At 41.1% G+C, this 23,914-nt stretch overlaps 1 protein-coding gene across 1 annotated transcript; it reads right to left on the bottom strand.

Annotated features, from left to right (window-relative positions):
* Positions 1 to 706: 706 nt before the first annotated feature.
* Positions 707 to 23,117, bottom strand: abhd17c (abhydrolase domain containing 17C, depalmitoylase). Its single transcript, XM_022210400.2, has 3 exons — positions 22,247 to 23,117; positions 13,406 to 13,585; positions 707 to 5,897 (listed from the first exon to the last, which is right to left on the bottom strand). Exons 1-3 carry the CDS (start codon positions 22,729 to 22,731, stop codon positions 5,678 to 5,680), a joined length of 885 nt encoding a protein of 294 aa, XP_022066092.1. The 5' UTR covers positions 22,732 to 23,117; the 3' UTR covers positions 707 to 5,677.
* Positions 23,118 to 23,914: the final 797 nt, after the last annotated feature.

The raw sequence follows: 23,914 nt of genomic DNA, 5'->3' as shown, positions 1-23,914 counted from the left end.
AGCTTTAGCTTGTAATTTTTTTGCTGAAGAGCAAGGGATAGTGTTTTTCTTGACTGTCAGTAAAGATTGATGTATAGGATGTGCTTCACACCGTCTGAGCCGTCACAGGAACTCTGATTTTCATTGATAACCTCTGTGCCAAGTCTGAAACCCTTGCCAATCCGTATTTCAGATTTATATGGTGTGACTATCCGCGGCATAGCTTTAATAGGATGACCACTGCAGCTCTGATTAGTGGTACTAAGACTCATTCTGCATCTCCTGATTACTTAGTCCACTTACTTTTAGTCCTATGACATTTCTTTTCTATATGAAGTCATGATACAGACATGCAGATAGTCACAGTCTATAGTTCCAAAGCTGAGGACATTTTGGTCTACACACATCCTTTGATAAACACGTTCATGCAGTTAGCCAATTAGCAATCACAAGTGTACTCAGTTTTGTTGCACTTCCGTTAAATACTGTTGGCTTCAGTATTAGGGTTCACTATCAGGATTATTTACTTCTTTTTTGTTGGTTATAGAGCAAAAATTGTTGGCAGCAGAGATTCCAAACCACATCAAGCCGAGAAAGCTCAACCCAGTACCTCGATGCCTTCTGGTTGTTTCACTTATATTCGGGAAAAACTCGACAATTTAGTTTAACTTTTGAGTATTTTGAGCCTTTTGCTTGTGTTGTTAAAAAAGAGAATCATGTCATCTCAAAGGTTTCAGAGGCACAGTGGCACTCATAATACAGTTCTTTAATCTATTCACCACAGAGAAACAAGATGAGACATATACTTCCATGCATCCTTTATTCCATTATAAGCAGCATAGACTTTGCTGCCTTCTTGCGAGAACCACAATGTACGTTTCACAGCATATTTAAGGCTTATTTCATTGGTTTTGTTTTACACTCTAATACCAATATCTGAATCTACTAGCTTCATCTGCCTTTCATTTGCATATTGTGATTCCAGTGTTAAAATCAATGAGACTTGCCAGCCCTGTGAAAAGGCTAATATGTATAGATAAGATATTGAAGTACACGATTACAGAGGCTTATTATACAAACCAGTTTAAGAGACAGTGTAAATCTATTAACATTTAGACTGGAAAACCTCATAAAAATGTCAGTATCAAAACAATAATCAGATCTAAAGCAGGGTCTTCGTTTCCTTTAAAAAGACAAACTAGAGGAAATATACTAGGGATGATTAAAGGCTTTTTATCCAAAAACAGTATCCCAGCATTAGCTATGATCAGAAAACACTACTATAGAACTGACAAATCACTTCACAGCAATACAGTGATCAAATGATCATTACAAGTTCCTATGCAAATATCCCTCAAACAATTGTTTTCCAAAAACATACTCAGCATTCATATATTTACCTCAATGTGATTGTTTAGCTTAACTGGTTAGTGTTTTACTTCATTTTTTTCCCCACCATTTGCAGGAATCAAAGAACAAATTATTTCAAATACTATTATTAGAAGTTTAAATGTCCACAAATTGTGAAAGGTCATTCGCCAGTGTCGCACATTTCCATCCATGATGCTCCATTTCTCCCTTTGTGGTAGCAACGGTGTTAGAAAAGAGGGCTTCCCTGGACAGTTCCTTGTCACTGCAGGCAGGAACACTTGGCAGACAAAAGAGGATGGCTGTGGTTGGGTTGAATTTGGTTGGAGTACCTTGCTGTCATTGCAGTATTTCTCAAACAGTCTGGCTTTCACAGTGATCGACTGATTCCTCAGATGAATAGCAGCAGTTATCAGTCCCCTGAAGACCACGCGAGCCCTGTTGTAGTCAACAGTTGTCTGGATGAAATGTGTACAGATGTAAGGCTTCATTTTTAGTGTGAAAGGACTGAGGAATACACATGCAAACCCAGCAACAGCATTTTTGTCTTGAACAATTTCACACTATTTAGCTCAAAGTCCTTTCTCTTGTCAGTCATACTTGTCATTTTCAGTCTTTTTTTTTGATATCATATGATCTCCAGTTAACCAAAGCACAGCCTTGATGCCTGCTGCTCTCTCTTCTACTGAGGTAAGGGTCTTTATTATGTGGCATTTGGGACATCATTGCTGTGTTACTAAGTGTCAAATGTATGGTGACAACATTCACAGATGCAGTGAGAATTCTGATATGTATGTAAACACAATGACACTAATTAGACTATGGGTTATCGCTCTTTCTTTACCAAGGCTGGTGAGATGTATTTGTATTCTGCAACATAGGCTGATAAAATCTGTTCAGGTAATCACCTATGGAACCATTTTACAAATCACTTAGGTCCTCTGCATATAGATGATTCACCCATCACAACGTATTAAAATAAACCACTTCGCTTCATGCCTCCCTGTACCTCTGCCTATCATGGTGTCATGTGGACAACAATTGTGAACAAAGTACTAAAGGCATTGTTTGTATGTAGAACATGTCAGGAGCTCCAGTATACTGAAATGGAAATAATTGTCCTCCAGAACTGTGGTTTCACCAGTAAGCAGGTGTACTTTATATCACTAGACTACTCAGTGAACTTTGGAATTATCTTCTCCCTGTACTTGGTGTTATAAAAATGCTTAGGGCCAGTTTGTGTTGGGCACACAAAGACTGCTTTATGGGCATACAGCCTCTGTGAGCAGTAACCGTCACAGCTGGACTATGTTGCACATTTTTGGGAGCACTGGTAGGAGCACATTTGTGATTTTTCCGTGGACCGAGAAGAAAACATTTACTGTGAGGATGTTCCAACCTTCGTGTCGAGAACCATTACTGGCAATAGGTGGGTGTGCAGCTACTACCAGGAAAACAGCAGTAATCATAACATATGAGTCGCAGTGTTTGAGATGACAGAAGAAGCATCAGGTCAGGAGCACACTCACTGTTTTCTTTAACACACAGTTGAAGACAAAATTATTAGCCCCCTTATGATTTTTTTAATATAAATTTCCAAGTGCCGTTAAACAGATCAAGGAAATTTTAGCATAGCTTTTCATTATTAGACCCCTTGACGCTAATAGTCAATTGTGTATCCTTTTTGCAGCTGTTTGTTGTAGTCTGTAACAAGTCTCTGACACCTCCTGAGGAATCCCAGCCCATTTCTCTTTGGCTGATTTCTCAAGCTCTTCCAGATTTGATGGTCTTTTGGGCATGGACCCTGGTCTTCAGTTGACCCCACAGATTTTCAATGAGACTCAAGTCAGGACTTTGTGCAGGCCAGTCAGTATTGTTCACTTTGTTCTTCTGGAGGCAATTCTTCACCAGGAGTGATGTATGTTTTGGGTCGTTGTCATGTTGGAAGGCAAAGCGACGACCCAGAGCCAGTTTTACAGCCGACAGCTTGAGGTTGTCTTTCTAAATCTTCATATATCCTTCTGTCTTCATGATTCCTTCAATCTTGACAAGGTTCCCAGTTCCAGACACACTGAAGCATCCCTGCAGCATAATACTGCCACGGCCGTGTTTAACTGTGGGGACGGTGTTCTTTGGGTTATACGCCTCTCCCTTCTTTCTCCAACCATAAGCAACATCTCTATGGCCAAACAGTTCTAGTTTGGCCTCATGTCAAAAATGGACAAGCTTCCAATATCCATAAACTTTCTCCACATTGTCCGTAGCATACATCAGTCTGGCTTGAAGGTATCTCTTATGTAGAAGTGGAGTTTTTCCTGGCCTGCATCCTCGCAGTCCATTTCTGTTCAGGGAATTGACACTACAATTCCTGACTTGGCCTAGTCATTAACTAGTGTTTTGATGGTTGTTCTTTTGACAGATCTTTAGACACATCTCTCACAAGTTTTCTCTCCAGAGTCTTTGAAATCTTTAATTTCCCACCTCTGCCACAGTTGTTCTGTGCTGTGTGGCTGTCTTTGTACTTGATACTTCACACTCCATTTCTAGACACTTGGAAACACTGTGAGAACTTTGTATACCCTTCTTCTACTTTGTAAGCATCAACCATTATTTTTCTCAAGTCTAAACTGATTTCATTTGTTCTGGGCATGGATTCTTCTAACTTGACTGATTGACTACAAGGTGTGAGCATTATAAAGTTAAAGCACATGATTGCACAACAATGGTTTGTGCTTTGGCTCAATAAAAAAGGTCAGTTTTTAAGGGGGCTAATGTATTTATTTTTCTAAAATTATTCTTTATTGTGTAAAAACAAAAATTAATTCATGCTTTCTGAAGAAAACTAGTACATCTAGAAGTGCTATATTGAAAATCATCTGTTAAAAATTCACCTTGGAGAAGTTTGAAAAAAACTCCACAAAATTCTATAGGGGGCCAAAAATTGTGGCTTCAACTGTACATGTGGTGATGCACCATGAATTTGTTCCTCATGATTGGGCTGTCAAAACAAAGTTGTAGTGTAAAGTCCAGAGTTGTCTGAGGGACAACATTTGAAGCAAACAAACAAACTGAACTGTGGTGAAAATGACATGTGGGTGCTCAAACTGCCCTGTGCACTTGTCATAACATGGTTATTAAGCACAAGTGTTCGGCCATTTGATCCATGTGACTTCTTTTTTCTTCCTCAAAATGAAATTCATGTGAAATAATACACATCTTGTCATAGTTTAAGAGATTCAGCGCTCAAAGCATATGCTGCTTGACATGGTAACACAATGGGACTCCCAGGCACCATTACAAGAGTTGCAGAAGAACTTGCTGAGGCACTGTCTCACTGTACAAGGAGAATACTTCAACAGGGATGGCGGCCAAATGTCAAATAGATACGTTCTTTGATTTTTCTAAGCATAATCTCAGGATTTTTTGTTCACATCTCATAGGAGAGAGTAGCATGCATCATGACTTCAAAGATCACAGCTGCAAAGCCCAGATATGCAGAAGTGAATTGTGGGTAATGGCTTTCAAACACACACCCACCTGAAATTAAACAAAAAACGACCAAACAAAAAAAACATGGAATGCCATTAACAAAAAAAATTAACATACATTTCCAAACACAGGAAAAAAATCTTTACCTGAAAATAGCTGCACATTTAAAGTGCCACTGTCAATCAACCCTGAATGTTAACTTAAAATTACAGAAAAGTAAAAAACTTCAAAAATTGTATCTCACGGTGCAAAATTGATACTTCTTGATCTTGTATAAAAGAATACAAAAATCAGCATTGCAAAGACTATCAGTCAAAAAAAAAGATGCAGGAGCTGATGAGAAAAAAAACAGAGGGAAGAATAAGGAAATGTGAGACAGAAGCTCACAGACAGACACTGATAAAAAAGGAGAGGAGACAGGCTGAGCAGAGGAGGAAAAGAGGTTGAGAGTTGGAGTGGACAATAAACCTAGATTGAATAGCCAGTGCAAACACTGTATAGGCCCTGGGTATCTGGCAATCTGGGTTCATGTGTAGTAGGCACCAGTCAGTTTTATGGACAGTACATGTTATGCCTTCACACCTGGATTGGACTGGCCTACCCTTCAGTTGCACCTCTACAATTTAAAAAAAAAAAAAAAAAAAAAAAAAATACTAAACAAAAACACACCTCCTGTTCCAGTGCACTAAATATTCCCACCTTGAAATGGCTCCAAGGACTGAGAGGAACAGTGTGATGTTGTTCCTCTAGTCATGCTGACCCCTAAAAGAGGAATTTGGGGAATTCTGAAGAAGCTCTTGAGTGTGTTGAGATGAACCTGGGCCTAAGTACTGAGCTCCTCTCAAGAAGTGGCAAGCTCAAAGGAGATAAACTGCTTGAGTCTCTCCAGGTACTGGGCGTACAGTTCAATGTCGTTGTGGCCAGCTCCTTCCACCCAAAGGGGCTCGACTGCACGGGGGCAGCGTTCGTACATGGCCAGTCCGTGGGAGAAGTCAATCACCTCGTCCTCCGTACCATGGATTACCAGCACTGGAGATGCCACCTTAGACACTTTGTCAATACTGTGAAGGGGAAGGAGAGGAAGAGAAATGTTAAGTATAAAAGAAAGATATTAAGCTGGTCTACCAAAGAGAGAATGGCTCGAATCATTAAAATCTTTCAGACACATGCCAGATTAGACTGTACGGGATTTATCCAATGGCTGACCACTGATATTAACCAATGACATAAAACATTATTACTCTGTACCACTGTTGGTAAACTGGTCTTTCACATCACAGAGTATGTTAAGTTTGAACTCTTTGCATGCTTGGGAGCTTAAAGCTGCTGTCCGGAGTTTCCGTTTGTTTTCAATTTGTGTATCATTTTTTAACAAAGCTTAAATGTGTTAGTCTAGTTCGATACTATAATATAAAGTTAGTATAACGCGATATGAAAATTTATTCCTGAGCTCCGCTTTCCTCTCATAGACCCCCATGTTATTCCAAAAAGCACCGGTCGCTGCCGACCAATCAAGTTCGAGCTTCAGCTTTGTCATGCTGTCAATCAACGGTTACGCGCACAGCAAGCAAGCCCATGCAGAGGTGGGCGAGCTACGCACTTCGCAACCGCGAGCACATTTGTTTTGCTTGTGGAGGAGAGAGCATCAGGGCTCAGCAACTTCCAGAAAAGTTACCAATCCCACGGCTTGTCAGGCCAAGAGACTGCAGGACGTTTTTTGGCTCGGGGTGCTCGCGTCGCTCTCCGACCACGGCCTCCATAGCCCGCCTGACGGCTTCGTTTAGATCCCCGACCTCTGGAGGAAGATGTTGGGACGTCTGGGACATACTCTTCGTCAGAGGAGTCATGCAATTCTGAACTCTAGATAGAAATAAATAAACAATGTAACACATATACACGCGTAAATGCACTAAGTTTGATAAACAACGTCATCGAGAGGGATACATGAGTGTAATCACATATTGAAACTTTACTCGTTCGTACTAGCAGATTCATGTTATTTTGGTATTAGGACAAGTTAGACTCAATACAGCATTCTAACGTAATTCCTTTATTATTTACTAAATGTACTAAATGTAGAAGAGTGGAAAACAGCAAAACAGGCAAGATGCTGCAGCACTCCGGGCACCCCTCTCAGGTACTGCGCGCTTGCACAAATAAAGGGGCGAAATCAGAGGGAGGGACCAACAGTGTTTTGGGAGACGCTGCGATTCAAACTCCGGACAGCAGCTTTAAAGTAAAAAATGAAATTTAACTTTGCCATCAGACAAATATTAAACACCAACTCTGAGCTGATCCCAATGCTTGTTTTCCAAGAAGAATGTTACCGTATATTTGAGACAGTTTGGAGACCTCCGACCCACTGTTTTGTACTACCAAAGGGCTACTGAGATCAGACTTTTCTTACGAAAGTGACCAGAGAGGCAAACCAGCTGGTCATCTTCAGAGTTTGCTTCCTGTGTCCAAATATAACATTCTGACCTTGCCCAGTTAGGACGTCAGCAAATATTGTTAACAATTTACCATATATTTATAATTAAAATCTGAATAATTAATGATTACCAGGGAGCATCATAAAACCCCTACTGTTACATGATGTGCTGAAAGATTAACTGTTAAACTCAACTTTGGAGTTGTTATAAATAAGACTTATATGACAGGAGAATATTGGAAATTTTAAAGATCTCCAATTCACTGACAACTTACAAAAAACACCATTTATGAATAATGGAGTTTATTTGGATGAGATGAACATTACCTTGGACCTTGAGCTGAGATTATTTGGACATCTTAAATGTTTTTAAAAGGTGAAGCCGCTACCTCGCCCGGGTTAGGGAAACCGGGGCCTTCCCCTGGAGCCAGGCCTGGGGGGGAGCTCACAAGAGAGCGTTTGGTGGCAGAGCCTTGGGGTCCCGTGGGGCTCGGTCGGGCACAGCCCAAAGAAGTAACACGGGGCCACCGCCCAGTAGGCCCACCTCCTACAGGGCAGGAAGTCGGGGTTGGGTGCTATGTCAACCGGGCAGTAGGCAGGAGCGGGCGCCTGGGTGTGCCGCCCCCTGGTGGCGTAGACTGGTTCTGGGGACGTGGAACGTCACCTCACTGGTGGGGATGGAACCTGAGCTGGTGCGGGAGGTGGAGCGATACCGGCTAGATATAGTTGGGCTCACCTCCACGCACAGCAAGGGTTCTGGAACCAGAATCCTAGAGAGGGGTTGGACTCTCTCCTACTCCGGAGTTGCCCGAAGTGAGAGGCGCCGGGCGGGTGTGGGGATACACACAAGAGTCTGGTTGGCTCGGGGGTCTCCCAAAGCAGCTGACAGGTACCGGTTGGCCAAAAGGGCGGCAGCTGTGGCGGTTGTGGAAGCTAAAACTCGGGTGTGGGAGGAGTTCGGGGAGGCCATGGAGAAGGACTTTCTGTCGTCCTCGGGGAAGTTCTGGCAAACCGTTCGACGCCTCAGGAAGGGGAGGCAGGGCTTTGCTCAGGCTGTGTACAGTCGGAGTGGAGAACTATTGACCCATACTGGGGATATCATCGAGCGGTGGAAAGAGCACTTTGAGGAACTCCTGAACCCGGTAAACAAGTCCTCTATGGAGGAGGCAGAGCCTGAGACTCGGGGGGATCTCCGAGGCAGTTAAGAAGCTCCTCGGTAGCAAGGCGCCAGGTGTGGACGAGATTTGCCCTGAGATGCTGAAGGCTCTGGACATTGTTGGACTGTCTTGGTTGACACGTCTATACAATGTCGCGTGGGCATCGGGTACAGTGCCTGTGGAGTGGCAGACCGGGGTGGTGGTCCCTATTTTCAAAAAGGGGGACCGGAGAGTGTGTGCCAACTACCATGGTATCACACTTCTCACCCTCCCCGGGAAAGTTTACTCTAGGGTGCTGGAAGGGAGGATCTGACCAATAGTCGAACCTCGGATTCAGGAGGAGCAATGCGTATTCCGTCCCGGTTGTGAAACAGCGGACCAGCTCTTTACCCTTGCAGAGCTGCTGAGGGGGTCATGGGAGTATGACCTGCCAGTCTACATGCGTTTTGTGGATTTGGAGAAGATCTATAACCGTGTCCCTTGAGGGGCTTTGTGGGGGGCACTGCGGGAGTATGGGGTTCCGGGCTCGTTGCTACGAGCCGTTCGGTCCCTGTACGACCAAAGTGAGAGCTGTGTCCGCATACTCGGCACTAAGTCAGACACGTTTCCGGTGGGTGTTGGACTCCGCCAGGGCTGCCCCTTGTCTCCAATCCTGTTTGTGGTTTTCGTGGACAGGATTTCAAGGCGCAGTCGTGGTAGGGAGGGTTTTCGGTTTGGGAGCCTCAGGATCACATCTCTGCTTTTTGCGGATGATGTGGTTTTATTGGCATCCTCAGACCGGGACCTTCAGCGCGCACTGGAGCGGTTTGCAGCCGAGTGTGAAGCGGCAGGGATGTGGATCAGCACCTCCAAGTCCGAGGCCATGGTTCTCTATCGGAAACCGGAGGATTGCTCCCTCCGGGTTGGGGGGAGTTGCTTCCCCAAGCGAAGGAGTTTAAGTATCTCGGGATCTTGTTCACGAGTGATGGGAAAATGGAGCGAGAGATGGACAGGCGGATTGGTGCAGCGTCAGCAGTAATACAGGTGTTGTACAGGTCCGTCGTGGTGAAGAAGGAGCTGAGCCATAAGGCGAAGCTCTCGATTTACCAGTCCATCTACGTTCCAACCCTCATCTATGGTCATGAGCTTTGGGTAGTGACCGAAAGAACAAGATCACGGATACAAGCGGCCAAAATGAGCTTCCTCTGTAGGGTGGCTGGGCTCAGCCTTAGAGTTAGGGTGAGGAGCTCAGACATCCGGAGGGAGCTCGGAGTAGAGCCGCTGCTCCTTCGCATCGAAAGGAGCCAGTTGAGGTGGTTTGACCATCTAATTCGGATGCCTCCAGGGAGACTTCCTTTGGAGGTTTTCCTAGCACGTCCGCCTGGGAGGAGACCCCTGGGTAGACCCAGAACTCGCTGGAGGGATTATATATCCCGTCTGGCCTGGGAACGCCTCGGGATCCCCCAGGAAGAGCTGGAAAGCATTGCTGGGGGGAGGGACGTCTGGAACGACCTGCTTCGCCTGCTGCCTCCGCGACCCGGCCCCGGATAAGCGGAAGAAAATGGATGGATGGATGGATCTTAAATTTTAATCTGGTGGCATAATAACCATTAAAAGAAATATTTTTCACTCTTTATCTGCTACAATATCAACATTGATGGCCCCGTATTGATTTTTGTCTTTCCTATTTAAAATGCTATTTCATTATTTGATTTGTGCTCTGCTCTGTCTCACAAAAGTACTGACAACAAACCTCATCTTGGTGCACACTCTGAATGAAAACATGCCTGGGAGAAGGGAACACTGTAGGCTTTTCCCCACAAAGAAGTTCATGAACAGTTAGTATTGTGAATATCTCTGCGTAAATTTGTCCAAAACTTGTGCATTCAACTTAACTCTGATAAATTCTCTTAACACAACACTGTCAATCTCCTGAAACCCAAAATTTCAATCGAGTTAACTTTTTGATGATTATTGTTGGGGTGTATTGTAGTTGTGCATGTGCAGCATGCTACCAAGCAAAACACTGTGAAACCTCAGCAAGATCACAGCAAAGACACAAAGTGTGGAGCTGCATCACCGTCAAGAAAGTATTGCAAATGTTTACAAGTGTTCTTTCATCTTATTATTTCAAGTTGTTTTGTGATCATTTACTATGAAAAGTAACCTTTCCAGAAGCTCATGTCTGGCATGGCCTCTTGCATTTTTTACGGTTCAAGTCTCCTTTGTTCCAGATCTAGTAACATGAATGTATGAATGTGACTGTGTATAAGACACACACACACCAAGTAACGCTATTGATGATCAGGTCTGTCTTCTGGCCCTGACATATTTGCTACAGTACCTACCATGAATACAAATTCCTTACTAATCACCTTTGCCTGTGACTAGAGGCAGCAGCTCAGCCATCATGGTGCTATATTCCATATTCAGTAAACCATTGTTGCCACTAACAAGGTATGCCGGTTAGGACTGAGTGATATAGGTCAAAATAATGTCAGATAAGAGTGTTTTATTTCAGTGGTAACTTATCCTCAGCACTGCAGTATGCTACTCTCTGGGAAATGTCCTTTCACCATTTAATTGTCAGATGGTAGTATTAAGTCCACAATCATCGCTAGATACAATATCATACATTTCATTAAGTTGTGCACCATTATATAAATATTCAAGGGTTAAGGTAAGGTTGGAGAGAGATAAACGTCAAGCTCAGCCATCAAACAGTTTTTTTCTCCAGTATGTGTGTCTGGATACAGCTTCTGCAGGATGTTTCAACAGACTGATCCTCTTTTTGCTCTTACATGCAACTGTCTTGTTACACTTGTTGAAGAAAACACTGTCAATTCTACTGAAGCGTAGCTACACTTTAAAACATTTCTCTCCTCCATCATCGCTTCTAACTGCAGATGAGTGATAAAGCTGCTCCACCCCTTACACAGGCTCTGACACAGAGAATTCCCTCCTGAGTTTGGACAATGACAGTGCATCATAGTCATATGTCTTACGGTGAGAACACAGAATGTGCAGCATGACGTTCGTCTTCATTTGTATCTGCAGCCTAATTCTTGTGTAGCTCAAAAGCTGCACTTAATATTCTTCACCATGCTACTACAGACTACAAATCCGAGGAGACCCAGTAGTCATTAAATTTAATTTTTTCTCGTTGTCTATAATTCTCTCCAACAAGTGGTTTTCCCTTGAGTGAGGTCCAATGACAACACCATCATAATGCCACTGTTTGGTCCTGATGTAGCCCAAGCACAAGTTATTGGTCAAAGGAGAACAGTGGTCCTTGCTGACGCTACAGTCGTGAGAAGCAAGTGATAATAAAAGTTTGTTGTGCTTGCTTAAAACACAGTAAACAGAGCAGGCTCATTGTTAATTTAAATTACTGACTTCCTGAATTCCTACTGATACCACATGAGGCTGCATACAAGACTTCTCAACAGGAAACATAAGACAAACATCAACACAAACTCGTGTTTCAGTCACAGGCCGAGACACGACTGGGATGAATTATTCTTGATCAATCTGAAGGTTTTCAATAACAAGTTGTTTCATGCTGTGTTTCAGTTTGATACTTGCTGCAGATTGTTTTACCTTCCTCGTAATGCCTGTATATTGAGTACAGTGCCGCCATTGAAATATATGTTTTCATAGCTTTTATGGAAAGGCTCTACTAATGCTACATTTTCTAATTTCGCTGCTTCGAAATGGTAGATTAGCATTGTTAGAAATGTGCATGCTATCATTTTTTCCAAGAATGACATGACAAGATGTGTCTCAAGTTTGACTAATGCCTGCCTAATTCTTGGTTCTGACAAAGTACAGATTTATTTGACTAGCAGTTACACAGAAACCTTTGTATAGCCATATATCAAAAGCAATACATTTTTAACATGAGTGCAAGCTGGTGGCTTTTTCAATCATTCCTTAAGAATAAATCTGAAACATGCAATTCGAATCAGATGACCTCTGTTATATACATCTAACCCAACACTATTAATGTCACATAGTTACATGCAAGAAAGGAGTGCATGCAAATGAAACATATCTGCACTTTGTTTGACCACAATATCGTGAGTTAGTAAAAGCCAGAATAGAGATCGGAGTTCAGACCTGTTAGATTAGCTTTTGTCGCAACTAAAACTAGAAAACTAAAACATGGTGATAAAAGTACGAACTTGCAGGGTTGCTATCAAATGATCCACGTTAACCTAACATCAATGTGAAACTTCAGTGTTAGGTTGACTGCAAAAATTTGAATGACCAAAATGTATATTAGAGAAAATCATAAACTTCATAAAGTTTTGAGGTTTGCAATCTTTTATTCTGCTGGTTTAGTATTTGTGTTGTTTGACTGAAGGTGAAGTTCTTCATGTACCAATTCAATCACAGTACACACCAACTCTAATTGCTGTCAAGAACACAAGAATTAGGCTGCACATACAAGACAACTTAGTAAATTTCCTTGACAGGACGTCTGGGCCTCTTTTGGAGCAGAACCACAGCCCCTTCATGTCAAAAGGAGTCTGATTTGGGCATCTGACCAAATCACCTCCCAGACGCCTCCCTGTGAAGATATTTATGGAATGTCTAACTGGAGATAACTGTGGGGCTGACCCACAACACACCAAAGGGACTACATACTCCCCAGTGGATCCTCCAAGAGGAGGTGGAGGATATGGGATAAAAGACATACGGGCTGAGTGTTTAGCCTCTACTGCAGAGATGGACGGAAACTGCAGTCATGCCAGTATGAACATAAAAATACAGATGTTTATTGGAGACTATATGTTTGTGAACAAATCAGCAATGTCTGTTTTACAAATTTTGTAATGTACGCAAAAGGCACCTGTAAATTTAAGACACTTGTAAATGTAAACAAAACCGATGGAAACACTTTGACCTATTTGACAACTGCAGCAACTGGGCTTTACAAAGTTACTTGTTGCCCAGGTTGCTGTTATGTGATTAGTGTTGCTATGTGTTTGTGTCTCACCTGGGGAAGGCATCAAAGCAGTAGGTCTTGCGTGTGTCAGGGAATGCCACCCGTAGCCCTGACATTAGTGGTGAATGCAGGATAACAGCAGCACATTCATAGCGAGCAGCCAGGTCGATGGTGGGCACAGTGCCAATGCTCTGACCATACAAGATGATATTCTCAGGTGTTACACCGTACCTTGAAAGCACAAAAAAGACAGGCCAGATTCATTTACAAAATGATGTTACATTGTATAAACAGGGCAATATGTACTGTCTAAGTGATTAAAACAAGACATGATTGTATATTTTTCCTATTTAGGGAGGCTGTTGGGGAGTGACAGTACAATACAGGAGTAATGCTTGGTCTGTAACAATGTTCACATGTCAAACAGCATACAGACGAATGCCAGGACTGAACGTTTCCCAGCAACACATTGCACTTTAACAAGATCATCAAGATCACCTGTAAGTGGTTCTAATATTGAAACTGATTGGTGTAAACTGCATTTATCTATAGGCCTGTACTATACCAGCTTTAAAACATTCCCTCTAGTGTCAAGCACACTCACAAATACACAGCTTCAAACAGATGTTTACATACACTTGCAAAGACCATGTATATCTTTCAGTGACTCCTAAAAGTCTTAATTTTCAAAGGTGGTATCACTGAAATCAATGCTCCTTGGTCACAACAAACAATTGTGCATTTCAGTTCTTTATTAGATTTTTTAAAGGTCTTCTGGAAATGTGAAAAAAATTGCTGGGTAAACATATACATACAACAATGCTTGTGCTATTTGGTTAAATGTCCCTTGGTCATTTTCACCTGAGCTTTTGGGGTGACCAGTGTAAAACTTTATTTCTAGCCTGATTCAACCATTTCTTTGCCACATCTGACGTGTGTTTGGGGTCATTGTCTTGTTGGAAAGATCCGACTTTCTGGGTGACGATTTTAGGTTTTCCTGAAGACTGTTGAGGTAATCCTCCGTTTATTTGTGTAAAATGCTGTTATAAATTATAATGTTGTCATTAAACACTACGTTTTCAAACTATTGTATTTCTGTGTGACTGTGAACTTGCATAATCCAATGTACTCAGTAAATTTCTATGATTAACTTAGAAAATGAAAATATAACAAACTGGTTTTGCAAGCAGCCGGTTGAAACTGGTTGCTCAAAAACTGATAACACCGAAGCGAAACAAATATCCTGTAACTCATGGTAATGCAACTTGTTTCTGCTCCGGGATAAAAGCTAAACTGTTTCTTTATATTGGCAGTCACTTGTTCAGACTCTGCTCTGTTCAAATGATTCCTTGCGCAAGTAAAACTTTGCTTTCACTTGAGAGACGACCCTGAGTATTAATTTGGAGAAGTCAGGATTCCACTGAAGAATTTTCCTGACAAACACCAAAAAACACCCTACAAGTAGGTATGATCTTCTGATCTATTGTTTCTGATTTAGAAGTGTCTTGATATTAGGAACGTGACAATTGTAGCTCCCTTCCAGAAGACGTCTGTGCTTGGTGGCTCTTGATACACTGACAACAGCCTCAGTCCTTGGGAAGCTCTCCAAAGTTCTTGAATAACCTCTTTTTTTGACAAATTCTCTCAAGGCTGTAGTCATTCCTGTCGTTTGTGCACCTTTTCCTACCACAAAGCCGAGCTTAACAGTTATCATTACTCATAGCTGATTATCTCGTCAGACTCAATGGTGAAAAATCATCTATCACATTTACTAATCGATCGCTCCTTGAATTCTTTAAATCAGTCAACGTGTCTGCCAATGAGACGCTTCACTAATCTGGACGTGTCGGCTCCCTTGGATAGTGTAATTTTAAAGCATGTTTTGCAGATGTGCTTTCTGGAATCATGTGGGCTTTCCCTCCCTGTCACTCACTTAGATGAAATAATTTCATGTTCTACTAGCAGTGGACGGTCAGCATCAGTGCTTGGATTCATAGTTCTGTTTTGAGGCTCTGAAAGCTGCTGGAGAGAAAAAGCAATTGTTACAAAGGCTACACCAGCAGGAAGCAGCACTACAAACACTCAACTGTCCTGCTGTTACACATGGACATTAATGATCAGAAATGTTGCTCTTTGCCAACACTGCAGATCAATTAAAGAATAGTTACTAACAAAAAAGGATTTCGAATTGTTTTTAACAGCAAGATATCACAATATTTTTTATACATTTTACACTAATTTAAATTTGGACACTTAATAGGTTGTGCTCAGTAAGCATTGTGAACAATGACCGGTATTTTCATTGGGACCATTTCTGTTTCTTTGTGAATAAGAAATTCTGGTGAAAGAAAACATTCACAGTCACACTTCCTATTTCACCACCACAAGCTATACAGAGCAAAACACAGAATGAAGCCGATGTCCACAGGCAAGAGATCTCAATACTGTATTAGTATCTGTCAGTAAAGCAGAGGAAGCACAGCCACAAAAATCTAAAATTTGGCTAGTGTCACACCAATGAAACAAAATCATACTCGTATATTTTGGCTTATTGGAATATCCAAATAACTTGGATTCAACTAAACACCCAAATGGTGATGACAGATTACTCTTAATTGTTTTACGGCCTACTCCCTCATTTTTTATTTCCACCCAAACCCATAATTTTTATCCAGTCAAAAAACAGTGATGTTTCAAAACTGTGGTCATTTAAAAAAAAAAAAAGTGGTTTGGGGGCATATTGTGCTTAACAATTTAAGGGAATGCATCTTTCAAGTCTCATGAAGGTACATGTAATTTTAAAGAGGCAAAAAAATTATAATTCACCATGAACTCATTTAACAATTACCAGACTGTCAATCCAACTAATCATTGTGAAATCAGATCTTTATCTTTAAATTCTTTGCAGCTTCTCCAATCCAACAGAGTCCTCAAGGTGAAGAAAGAGAATAATGAAATCATGTTCCAGTTAAAGGCCAAAGACTTAATGATTTTTTTTTTCGCAGAATGTGATTAAAACAATATCGAATAAACATTAGGCTTTCCTCAGGTGCAGAGGTTCGCTGAGAAAAACACAATGAAAAACACATCTTTATGCTTGGGCGGGCTCTCCGAAGTTTATGGGAACAATGACATATTACGTTTATGCTCTGTGGGAAGAAACCTACTTAGTTTGTTTACAGTCCTTTTTAGACCATCTGTCAAATGGAACATAAATCACAGGCATTGTGAGAGTGAGAAATCAAAGGACCTGTTCAATTTTATACACATAGCGATTAGCTTTTTTCCTGTAATGCAACAACAGGATTACAGAATTGGTAGGACTGTCACACTGGTGGTTTTCTATCATTAAAGCTTTATTAACATCGGCAGTATTCAATCCTCTAAAACAAAGCTTGATAATCAAGCATGAAACCACAATGTCTTTGAGATGAGCAACCTACATTCTACTGACTCTGTACTGCACAACTAATTGTTAGCAGCTGAACACAGCAATGAGCGACATAAATCCACGAAGCAATGGTACTTGAAAATAAATCTTAATGGTTTGGCAACATACAAATTTCTGTGCTTCCATGCCGATAAACAAAGAAACAGTTGAGTTACAGCAAATTTATTCTCAGCTTACGTTATACTTCTGTGGTTGTTATTATCTCCACTGTTCAGCTTGGCCGTTAAGTCAACCAAACACTAGAGTAAGCGCCAAGGAGCATTATGAGACATGTAGTTCTATAAAGGAACAAGATGGAGACATGGATGGCCATAAATGGATTAGCTGACGAAATAAATAAATAGCAAGTGCTGTGATATTTAATCATTTTAAGTCATTCGTCTTTTTCTTGTTCAAGCATCAGCAATATGACAAAGTTCTCTTCAATTGTAAGATGAAATTCTTTGGGTAATGACTTGTTCTTGGTTAAAGCAATTGTTTTGAAATTATTTTTGCCATTTCTTGCTATTTTCTAAACCAATGAATGCTTATTGCAATTTGTTAGGATCATATTAAACAATGAAAGCAATTGCAAGTGCAGAAAATGGGAGAGGTTTGATGGTAGATCCACATTGGTTGTACAGATTAACAATGAGTGCAATGACATCTAGTCTGTAGAACTAGGGCTATTTCCATCATAACTAGGGCCGCAGCTATTGATTATTTTAATAATCTAGTATTCTATGGATTATTCTGGCAATTATTGAGCAATCGGATTCCGTGCATGGGATGCATGTATCAGCATCAGAAGTGGACATCCGTGCTGTACAGGGGAATTCAACTAAGATTCAATGAGGTTCAGTCAGAGAAAATGTATTAAAGCAAAGGTCTGGAACATCATAATGTCTAACTGGAGTTAGTGTGATATATTTTAATGTAGCCTAGTTGTATCAATGTCCGCATGTAATCAATAACTCTCAAAAAATATAATAATAATCAGTGTGATTCCACAACATTTTGATAATATTTATTGTACTTAACACTTAAGTATACAGATATATAAGGCTGTAGATATGTATAATGTTCTTCTCTCATCAACTAAAAGAAGGGCTGCATTTAAAAATGAGAAAAATAAATAAAATAGCTTTTGAAAAATTGTGCATCTTAAAATAAAACTCCTAACTTGAGACAAACAAAGCTCAGCAGCAGTTTTTCCCTTTTTCTTTCCCTGACTCGCATCTTGACTGAACAGTCTCAACGAACTTTACAATATATAAATATCCACAAATTACTTCCTGTTTCTACAAATATCCACAAATCAGTTCCTCTTTCTGCCCATCCTATATCCCACTGCCCTGCGTTCTGTTGCTTTGTGAAAGAACTGAGCTGTAGATGGTCCTGCTAGGATTTTAAATGTAGGCCTGAATGGTGTCAGGGTCGATCTCATGCACATGTGAAGCAGCTTACTGGTGAACCTGGAATCATATTTAGTCTGAATTATGTTCATGGCTTAACTTGCACGCAACTGGCCTGTGTGTTTCCAGATGGCTGTACAAGTCAGATTAGTGCGTTAGCAGGTATGTTGAGCATTAAGTCAGAGTTTTCAGTGAAAGCGGCTCTGTTTTAAAGTGCTAGATCACCATGGTAACTGATGTCTCCCTTCAAACTAAGTGTTTCCTGACAAATACGTATTAGTGATACAGATTGTCATGTAATGGAATATGTTTGATCTGTAAACAAGTCAAGCTGTGTATTACTAAAATGACTGAATAAAGCCGTTTAGTTACAGTATCGCACACTGTATTCATTGTGTCAGACCACAGTGAGTATATGACATTTAATATTTCCATTGTGTGACTGTCAATCAGAAATTATCCGCTACACTGATCATTAAAATAAATCTATTATGCATGTTTAACAGTGTTCTACCAGCATTTCTGTCTTGCCTCATTTCCAGTAGCAGCTTTTTATCATCATTTGTTTTATATTTCTCATTGTTCTCCATTAAAACAACCTGTTGACTGAAGCAGCTGAACACAATCAGTTCATTTTGTTCAGAAAACAAGTCAAATGCTGCATTAAACGTTCTTTTTTGTGTGGAGGAGTCTGAAGCAGAAAGTCTGAGTCAACAAAGAAAGTTAATCACCTTCATGATACGTGTTCTCTCTTTTGTTGAGCTGACATACACAAAGAAAACCCAGCCATCTTAAACTTCTCTCATAGTTCAGTCCTCTGATCTGCTAAATGCCGTAAACACTCAAAAAGCTGCGCCAGTTAAAACAGAAGCGTCCCATCAAATTTAAAATCCCCTTATAATTTAATGATTACAGGTCTGGGTCTGTATAAGGAGAAGTTTGGGTCTGGACTCGGGCTGCGGTCCACCAGTTAGTGACCTAAGGTCGAGTATATAGTGGATTAAACAAGTCCTTCAGCCAGAGAATTTTGCCTCAAGACATTTTAGTAATTAAATAACTTGAGGAATGCTTTCAGCAGTCATCATGATGAAAAGTGAAAAAGATTTTTCACAAAGGTGAAAAGGGACCTGGACAGGCTGAAACAGAGCAAAGCCGCTGGTCCTGATGGTATCAGACTGCTGAAGACCGGCTCCACTCAGCTGTGTGACATCCTCACATACCTGTTTAACCTCAGCCTGAATCTGCAGAAGATCTACACACTGTGGGAAACATCCTGCATAGTCAATGTTCCCAAGAGGAGACATCCTACTGATTCCTGTGACTACAGACCCGTAGCTCTCACTTCTTAATCACGAAGGCACTGGTCCTTTCCCATCCCAGGGTGAGGAGGATGTACACAGACCCCCTGCAGTTCACATATCAGCCCAGCACTGTTGTGGATGATACTCTCATCAACTTGCTACAGAGGCCCTATGGACATCTAGAAACTGTAGATCTGACTGTAAGGATCATGTTTTTTGATTTTTTAAGTGCCTTTCATACTATCAAGCCAGCGCAGCTTGGTGACTAGATGAGGATGATGCAGATGGAGTCAGCTCTGACCTGCAGGAAACTGAACTCAATTAGGAACAAAGCTTCTCACCCAGTACACATTCCGAAGGTGTTTCAGGAAAGCACCTTTAGCCATAGATTAATTCCCGATTAGCATAAGTCTGAGTGCAGCAGGAAGTCCTTCCTACCAGCTGCAATCAGGCTTTTCAATTGTCAGTAATTGTTATTAATTAACATTTTAATTTCTGAGTTAAATGCTGTGCATATGTTTTTAACTGTTATAATTGTTCTGGGAATATATTTTTAACTTTTTATATATTTTTTCTAACTAATATAGATATATGGCTATTAGATAATTATTTAGACTATTAGTGTTGGTGTTCTGTCAGGTTGTGGGTTGTCTATGTGTCAAATGCTGCTGATACAATTAATCTACTTTGTAAGAATCAGTAAAGTATATGTTCTATTCTATTCGTAATGCACTTTTTGGAACTATGGCATCAACCAATATGGGTTTTTCAGGGCCCATGCTGATTATCGTTAATCAAGAATGATGGACAACCAATATTTTGTACCAGCATATGTTGCATGTTTCGGCGTAATCACTGGCTGACTCCTAACTTAGTTACTATCCGTTAGCATAGTCTCAGCCACTGTAAAAGTAGTTAATTTACTAATTTTTGGGGACTGTGTTTCTTGTTCAGTTTATCCACATTGTGTCTCTGCTAGAGAGATGTGTCAGTCAGAACAGATTGCTAAAGTTAACTTTACTTGAAATGTTACAGTAAACAGTGGCTGCCACAGAGGAATAGGTACAGCAAGCATCTTTACTAATAGCCAGCGTCTAGCACCATCAGCAAAATAAGTTCCAGCTGCATCACTTGTTGACATCTACCAGTACAATTTTGGAGCCTTTTATGTGTAAGAGGCACATTAGGCAGGCTTGTGGAAGACTCTTCGAGTTTACTACAACTTCAGCACCATGTGCTACCTCACCCGCCAAACACAGCTCCTCGAGCCCAGCTCTGGAGATGCCTGGTCTGGCTGTAATCAATGACTTTCAGTGACTGGCTGTTACTCATGACATGTAACAACCAATAATAAAGTGTCGTGTGTGGGGCATTGCTTGAGACCACAGAGGGTTCATCATCTCCACCACTAATTTCAGCCTCATCCTCTCCTCAGTCCTTTAGCCCATGGCCCAGACAGGGAAAAAGAACCGAAGAGAGAAGTCAAGGAAAGGAATCGAGGATGCGCAACGAGTGAAGTGGGTAAGGGAGGAATGTCTGCAGAAAAAGAGAGCTGGCTGCATCAGAGCCCAAGTAGTACCTTTAGTTTATTTTGAAGCAACTGGTCAATAAATATCACAGTACCAACAAAACTGTAAATATGGGCATCAATAAGCAGTCATGCCGACAGCTAGTCAATCCCGAGTTGGGACATACTAAATCTTACTCTGACATACTGTTTATGGCAGTGTGGATAATGGAACTCACTCTTATTCTTTTGTTTGTTTTTTTTACCACACATTACACATCAGCTGATGTATTGTCTGGGTCAATATATAATTGCGTGACTTTTTGTAACATAGTTGACAGATATAGTTGATAAATTTACTGTTTTCAGGCCTAAAATCAACATGTTGGCCAACAACCAAACACCACATGGCATTTTTACAGAAAGATTCTTCTAAATATTCTACATAAAACTGAGAAAAATGGAAAGATATTATAAAGATACTGTAGTAAGCCTGTTGACATGCAATAAATCCACATTTGACTCACACGCTACTTTATATGAAATAACTCGGAAAGCCTTGGAGTCTTGACAGTCTTTTCTTCAGGAGGAAATGACAAAATGTGGAGCAGGTCATGTGACTTAGAATCAACACACTTCCTTGAGAGGTGTTTTTGTAATGATTAACCTGGTGGAAAGCAACTTCTGACACAGAAACAATTTGTTATTTTCCATATAAAACTTGATATACTGTCAAAAAAATAAAGATCTGTCATGATTATATCAACTTAATAAAAAGAACCCAATCAAAACTATTTTTGAACATGCTCATTTTTATTATTGTTAAGTTAATTAGAAGGTGCTTGTTATTAAATCTGGACGGTTATTTAGTTGACATTTTAGTGATATCCAGTCATTTCATTCCAGTCACTATGCAAGATATTTCCCATGGACTTCAAAAGTCCTTCAATTATATATCGGCCCATCTAATCTCACATGAGTGATTAAAAAAAAGGATACATACTGTACAATGTGTATCCTTTTTGGCTCTCTCCATTTGCGGTGAATGAAGGAAGTTAAGGTAAAGTGACAACGTCTAAATGACAGAATGCTTTACCAGACTGATGAAACCAGTAATGTCATGCATCCCATGGTTGAAATGGGATGTCCATATTCACTGGGCCTGCTTTTTCATGAGGTCTAGAACGTACTTGATACTGTTATGTATTGGAGCAACACTAATACATGGGTCATACTCACTTGTTCCTCAGAACCTGCCAGGCCGCCTCTATGTCCGCATACAGGTTCTTCTCTGAGGGCTTCCCGGTGCTGACTCCGTAGCCCGAATAATCGTATGAGAACACGTTGCAGTTTATCCTGGAGCCGAGGCCGATGTAAAAACTGCACATCTGTCCCAGGTCCACGGCGTTACCGTGGGAAAACAGCAGTGTGTACCGACTGTTCGGGGCGCAACGCACAAACATGCATCCAACCCGGTTCCCCCGGCTACTTCTGGTGCTAAATACTTCCACTGCATCGAGCTCCCGCTGCGAGTACTGCCAGTCCGCCCGCTCGGTTAAATGTAAGCTAGTTACCCCGTTAGCATCGGAGTGTATCGAGTAGGTCGGCTCCGGTGGAAGGAAGGCTAGCTTAGCCGCGATGCGACTAGGACAGGGCGGGCAACAGAACAGCCAGCACAGCTCGCCGATAGAAAATCCATTCATCCTTGGGCCTTGTTCGGGCATTTAGCCGCGGGGTTACTCGGTTTACTAACTTATATTGACGTGAAAAATAGTTCGCTTCCTGGTTTAAGATCCAGCTGACCGTGAACAGATTGTTAAAGCGGCTAGCGGTGTTCGATGACAGGCTGACCGGGGTCTCGGCTGGCAGCTTACGCGCTAGCAGGTAGACAGGTGGCTAACAAGAGGACTACACGGTACCAACAACGTAGCATTTCAGTTCATACTATTACACAGCACTAAACCGTGTGGCGACCGGTTTCCATAAAACAATATTGCCCTTAGAACACACGTGTGGCTGTAAGTGGAGGTCTGTAGCAGCAGAAGTGTAGACAGAGGGCAGCCATGCTGCACCGACACCAGCCAATAGCGTGTCTGCAGAGCCGGAAGCTGCACTCACAGGGCTGCACCGAGAGGGCTGCACATTTAGAGCTTTTTTAAAGACCGCTATCACAATAGGTGATCACTGAAGTACACAATTTACGATTTAAATGCACAACTTACGCTTTTAAAGGATGGTTTCACTCACAATACACTTACAATTAAAAAGATTTATTCAAGGAGTATTCCACTTTTATTTTGACCCCAGTAAGTTTGTCTACTACTTCATATCGTACACGATTTTAAAAGTTTAATTTACCCAAATAGCACTTATTACAATATCTTAACTTGGTTGCTAAGACTTGCATTTGGACAAATTGTGTAGCCTAATTGTTAGGTAAAATAATAACAGAATCATCTGTAATGGCCTTTGTGGTGTCTAGATTTCGAACAGCACAGTCTGAAAGATTGGAAAGAGGCAGAATACATGGAGGCAGATATATATCTATTTTATACAATAATAATGAATAAAAATAAAAGGTAAACGCACAAAGGTAGATTAGCTCCATGACTCCCGCAGTGAAATCTCTGATCTTAGTACCTCCTGATAGAGAGACAGACATTAACATGCATAAGTACATATAGCACTGATATATCTGATAAACTGTACATATTTTATTTTTTTTATCTTAGTTAAATATATTGTATTTTTAACATTTCATGCCACTATGCTCCTGTCTGAAGTGAGCACCACTTCCCAACTGAATTGTCTTCCTTCTGCCTTCAACTCTTTTTCCAACCCTTCACAAAATTCCTCCACTTCACTGAAATAGTAGACAGACGACATTACCATTGGAGGTTCACAGAA

Source organism: Acanthochromis polyacanthus, chromosome 2 (genome assembly GCF_021347895.1).
Source record: "Acanthochromis polyacanthus isolate Apoly-LR-REF ecotype Palm Island chromosome 2, KAUST_Apoly_ChrSc, whole genome shotgun sequence".
NCBI lineage: Eukaryota > Metazoa > Chordata > Actinopteri > Pomacentridae > Acanthochromis > Acanthochromis polyacanthus.
This window is presented reverse-complemented; position numbering and strand designations above follow the sequence as displayed.

Excerpts from the sequence above, each read along its gene's own strand:
- abhd17c (XM_022210400.2), bottom strand. The coding sequence starts at position 22,731 with ATGCCCGAACAAGGCCCAAGGATGAATGGATTTTCTATCGGCGAGCTG. Across the intron at positions 13,586-22,246 it reads TGGCAGGTTCTGAGGAACAA|GTACGGTGTAACACCTGAGA; the intron begins GTGAGTATGACC and ends TGTGCTTTCAAG. Across the intron at positions 5,898-13,405 it reads TGCTTTGATGCCTTCCCCAG|TATTGACAAAGTGTCTAAGG; the intron begins GTGAGACACAAA and ends TCCCCTTCACAG.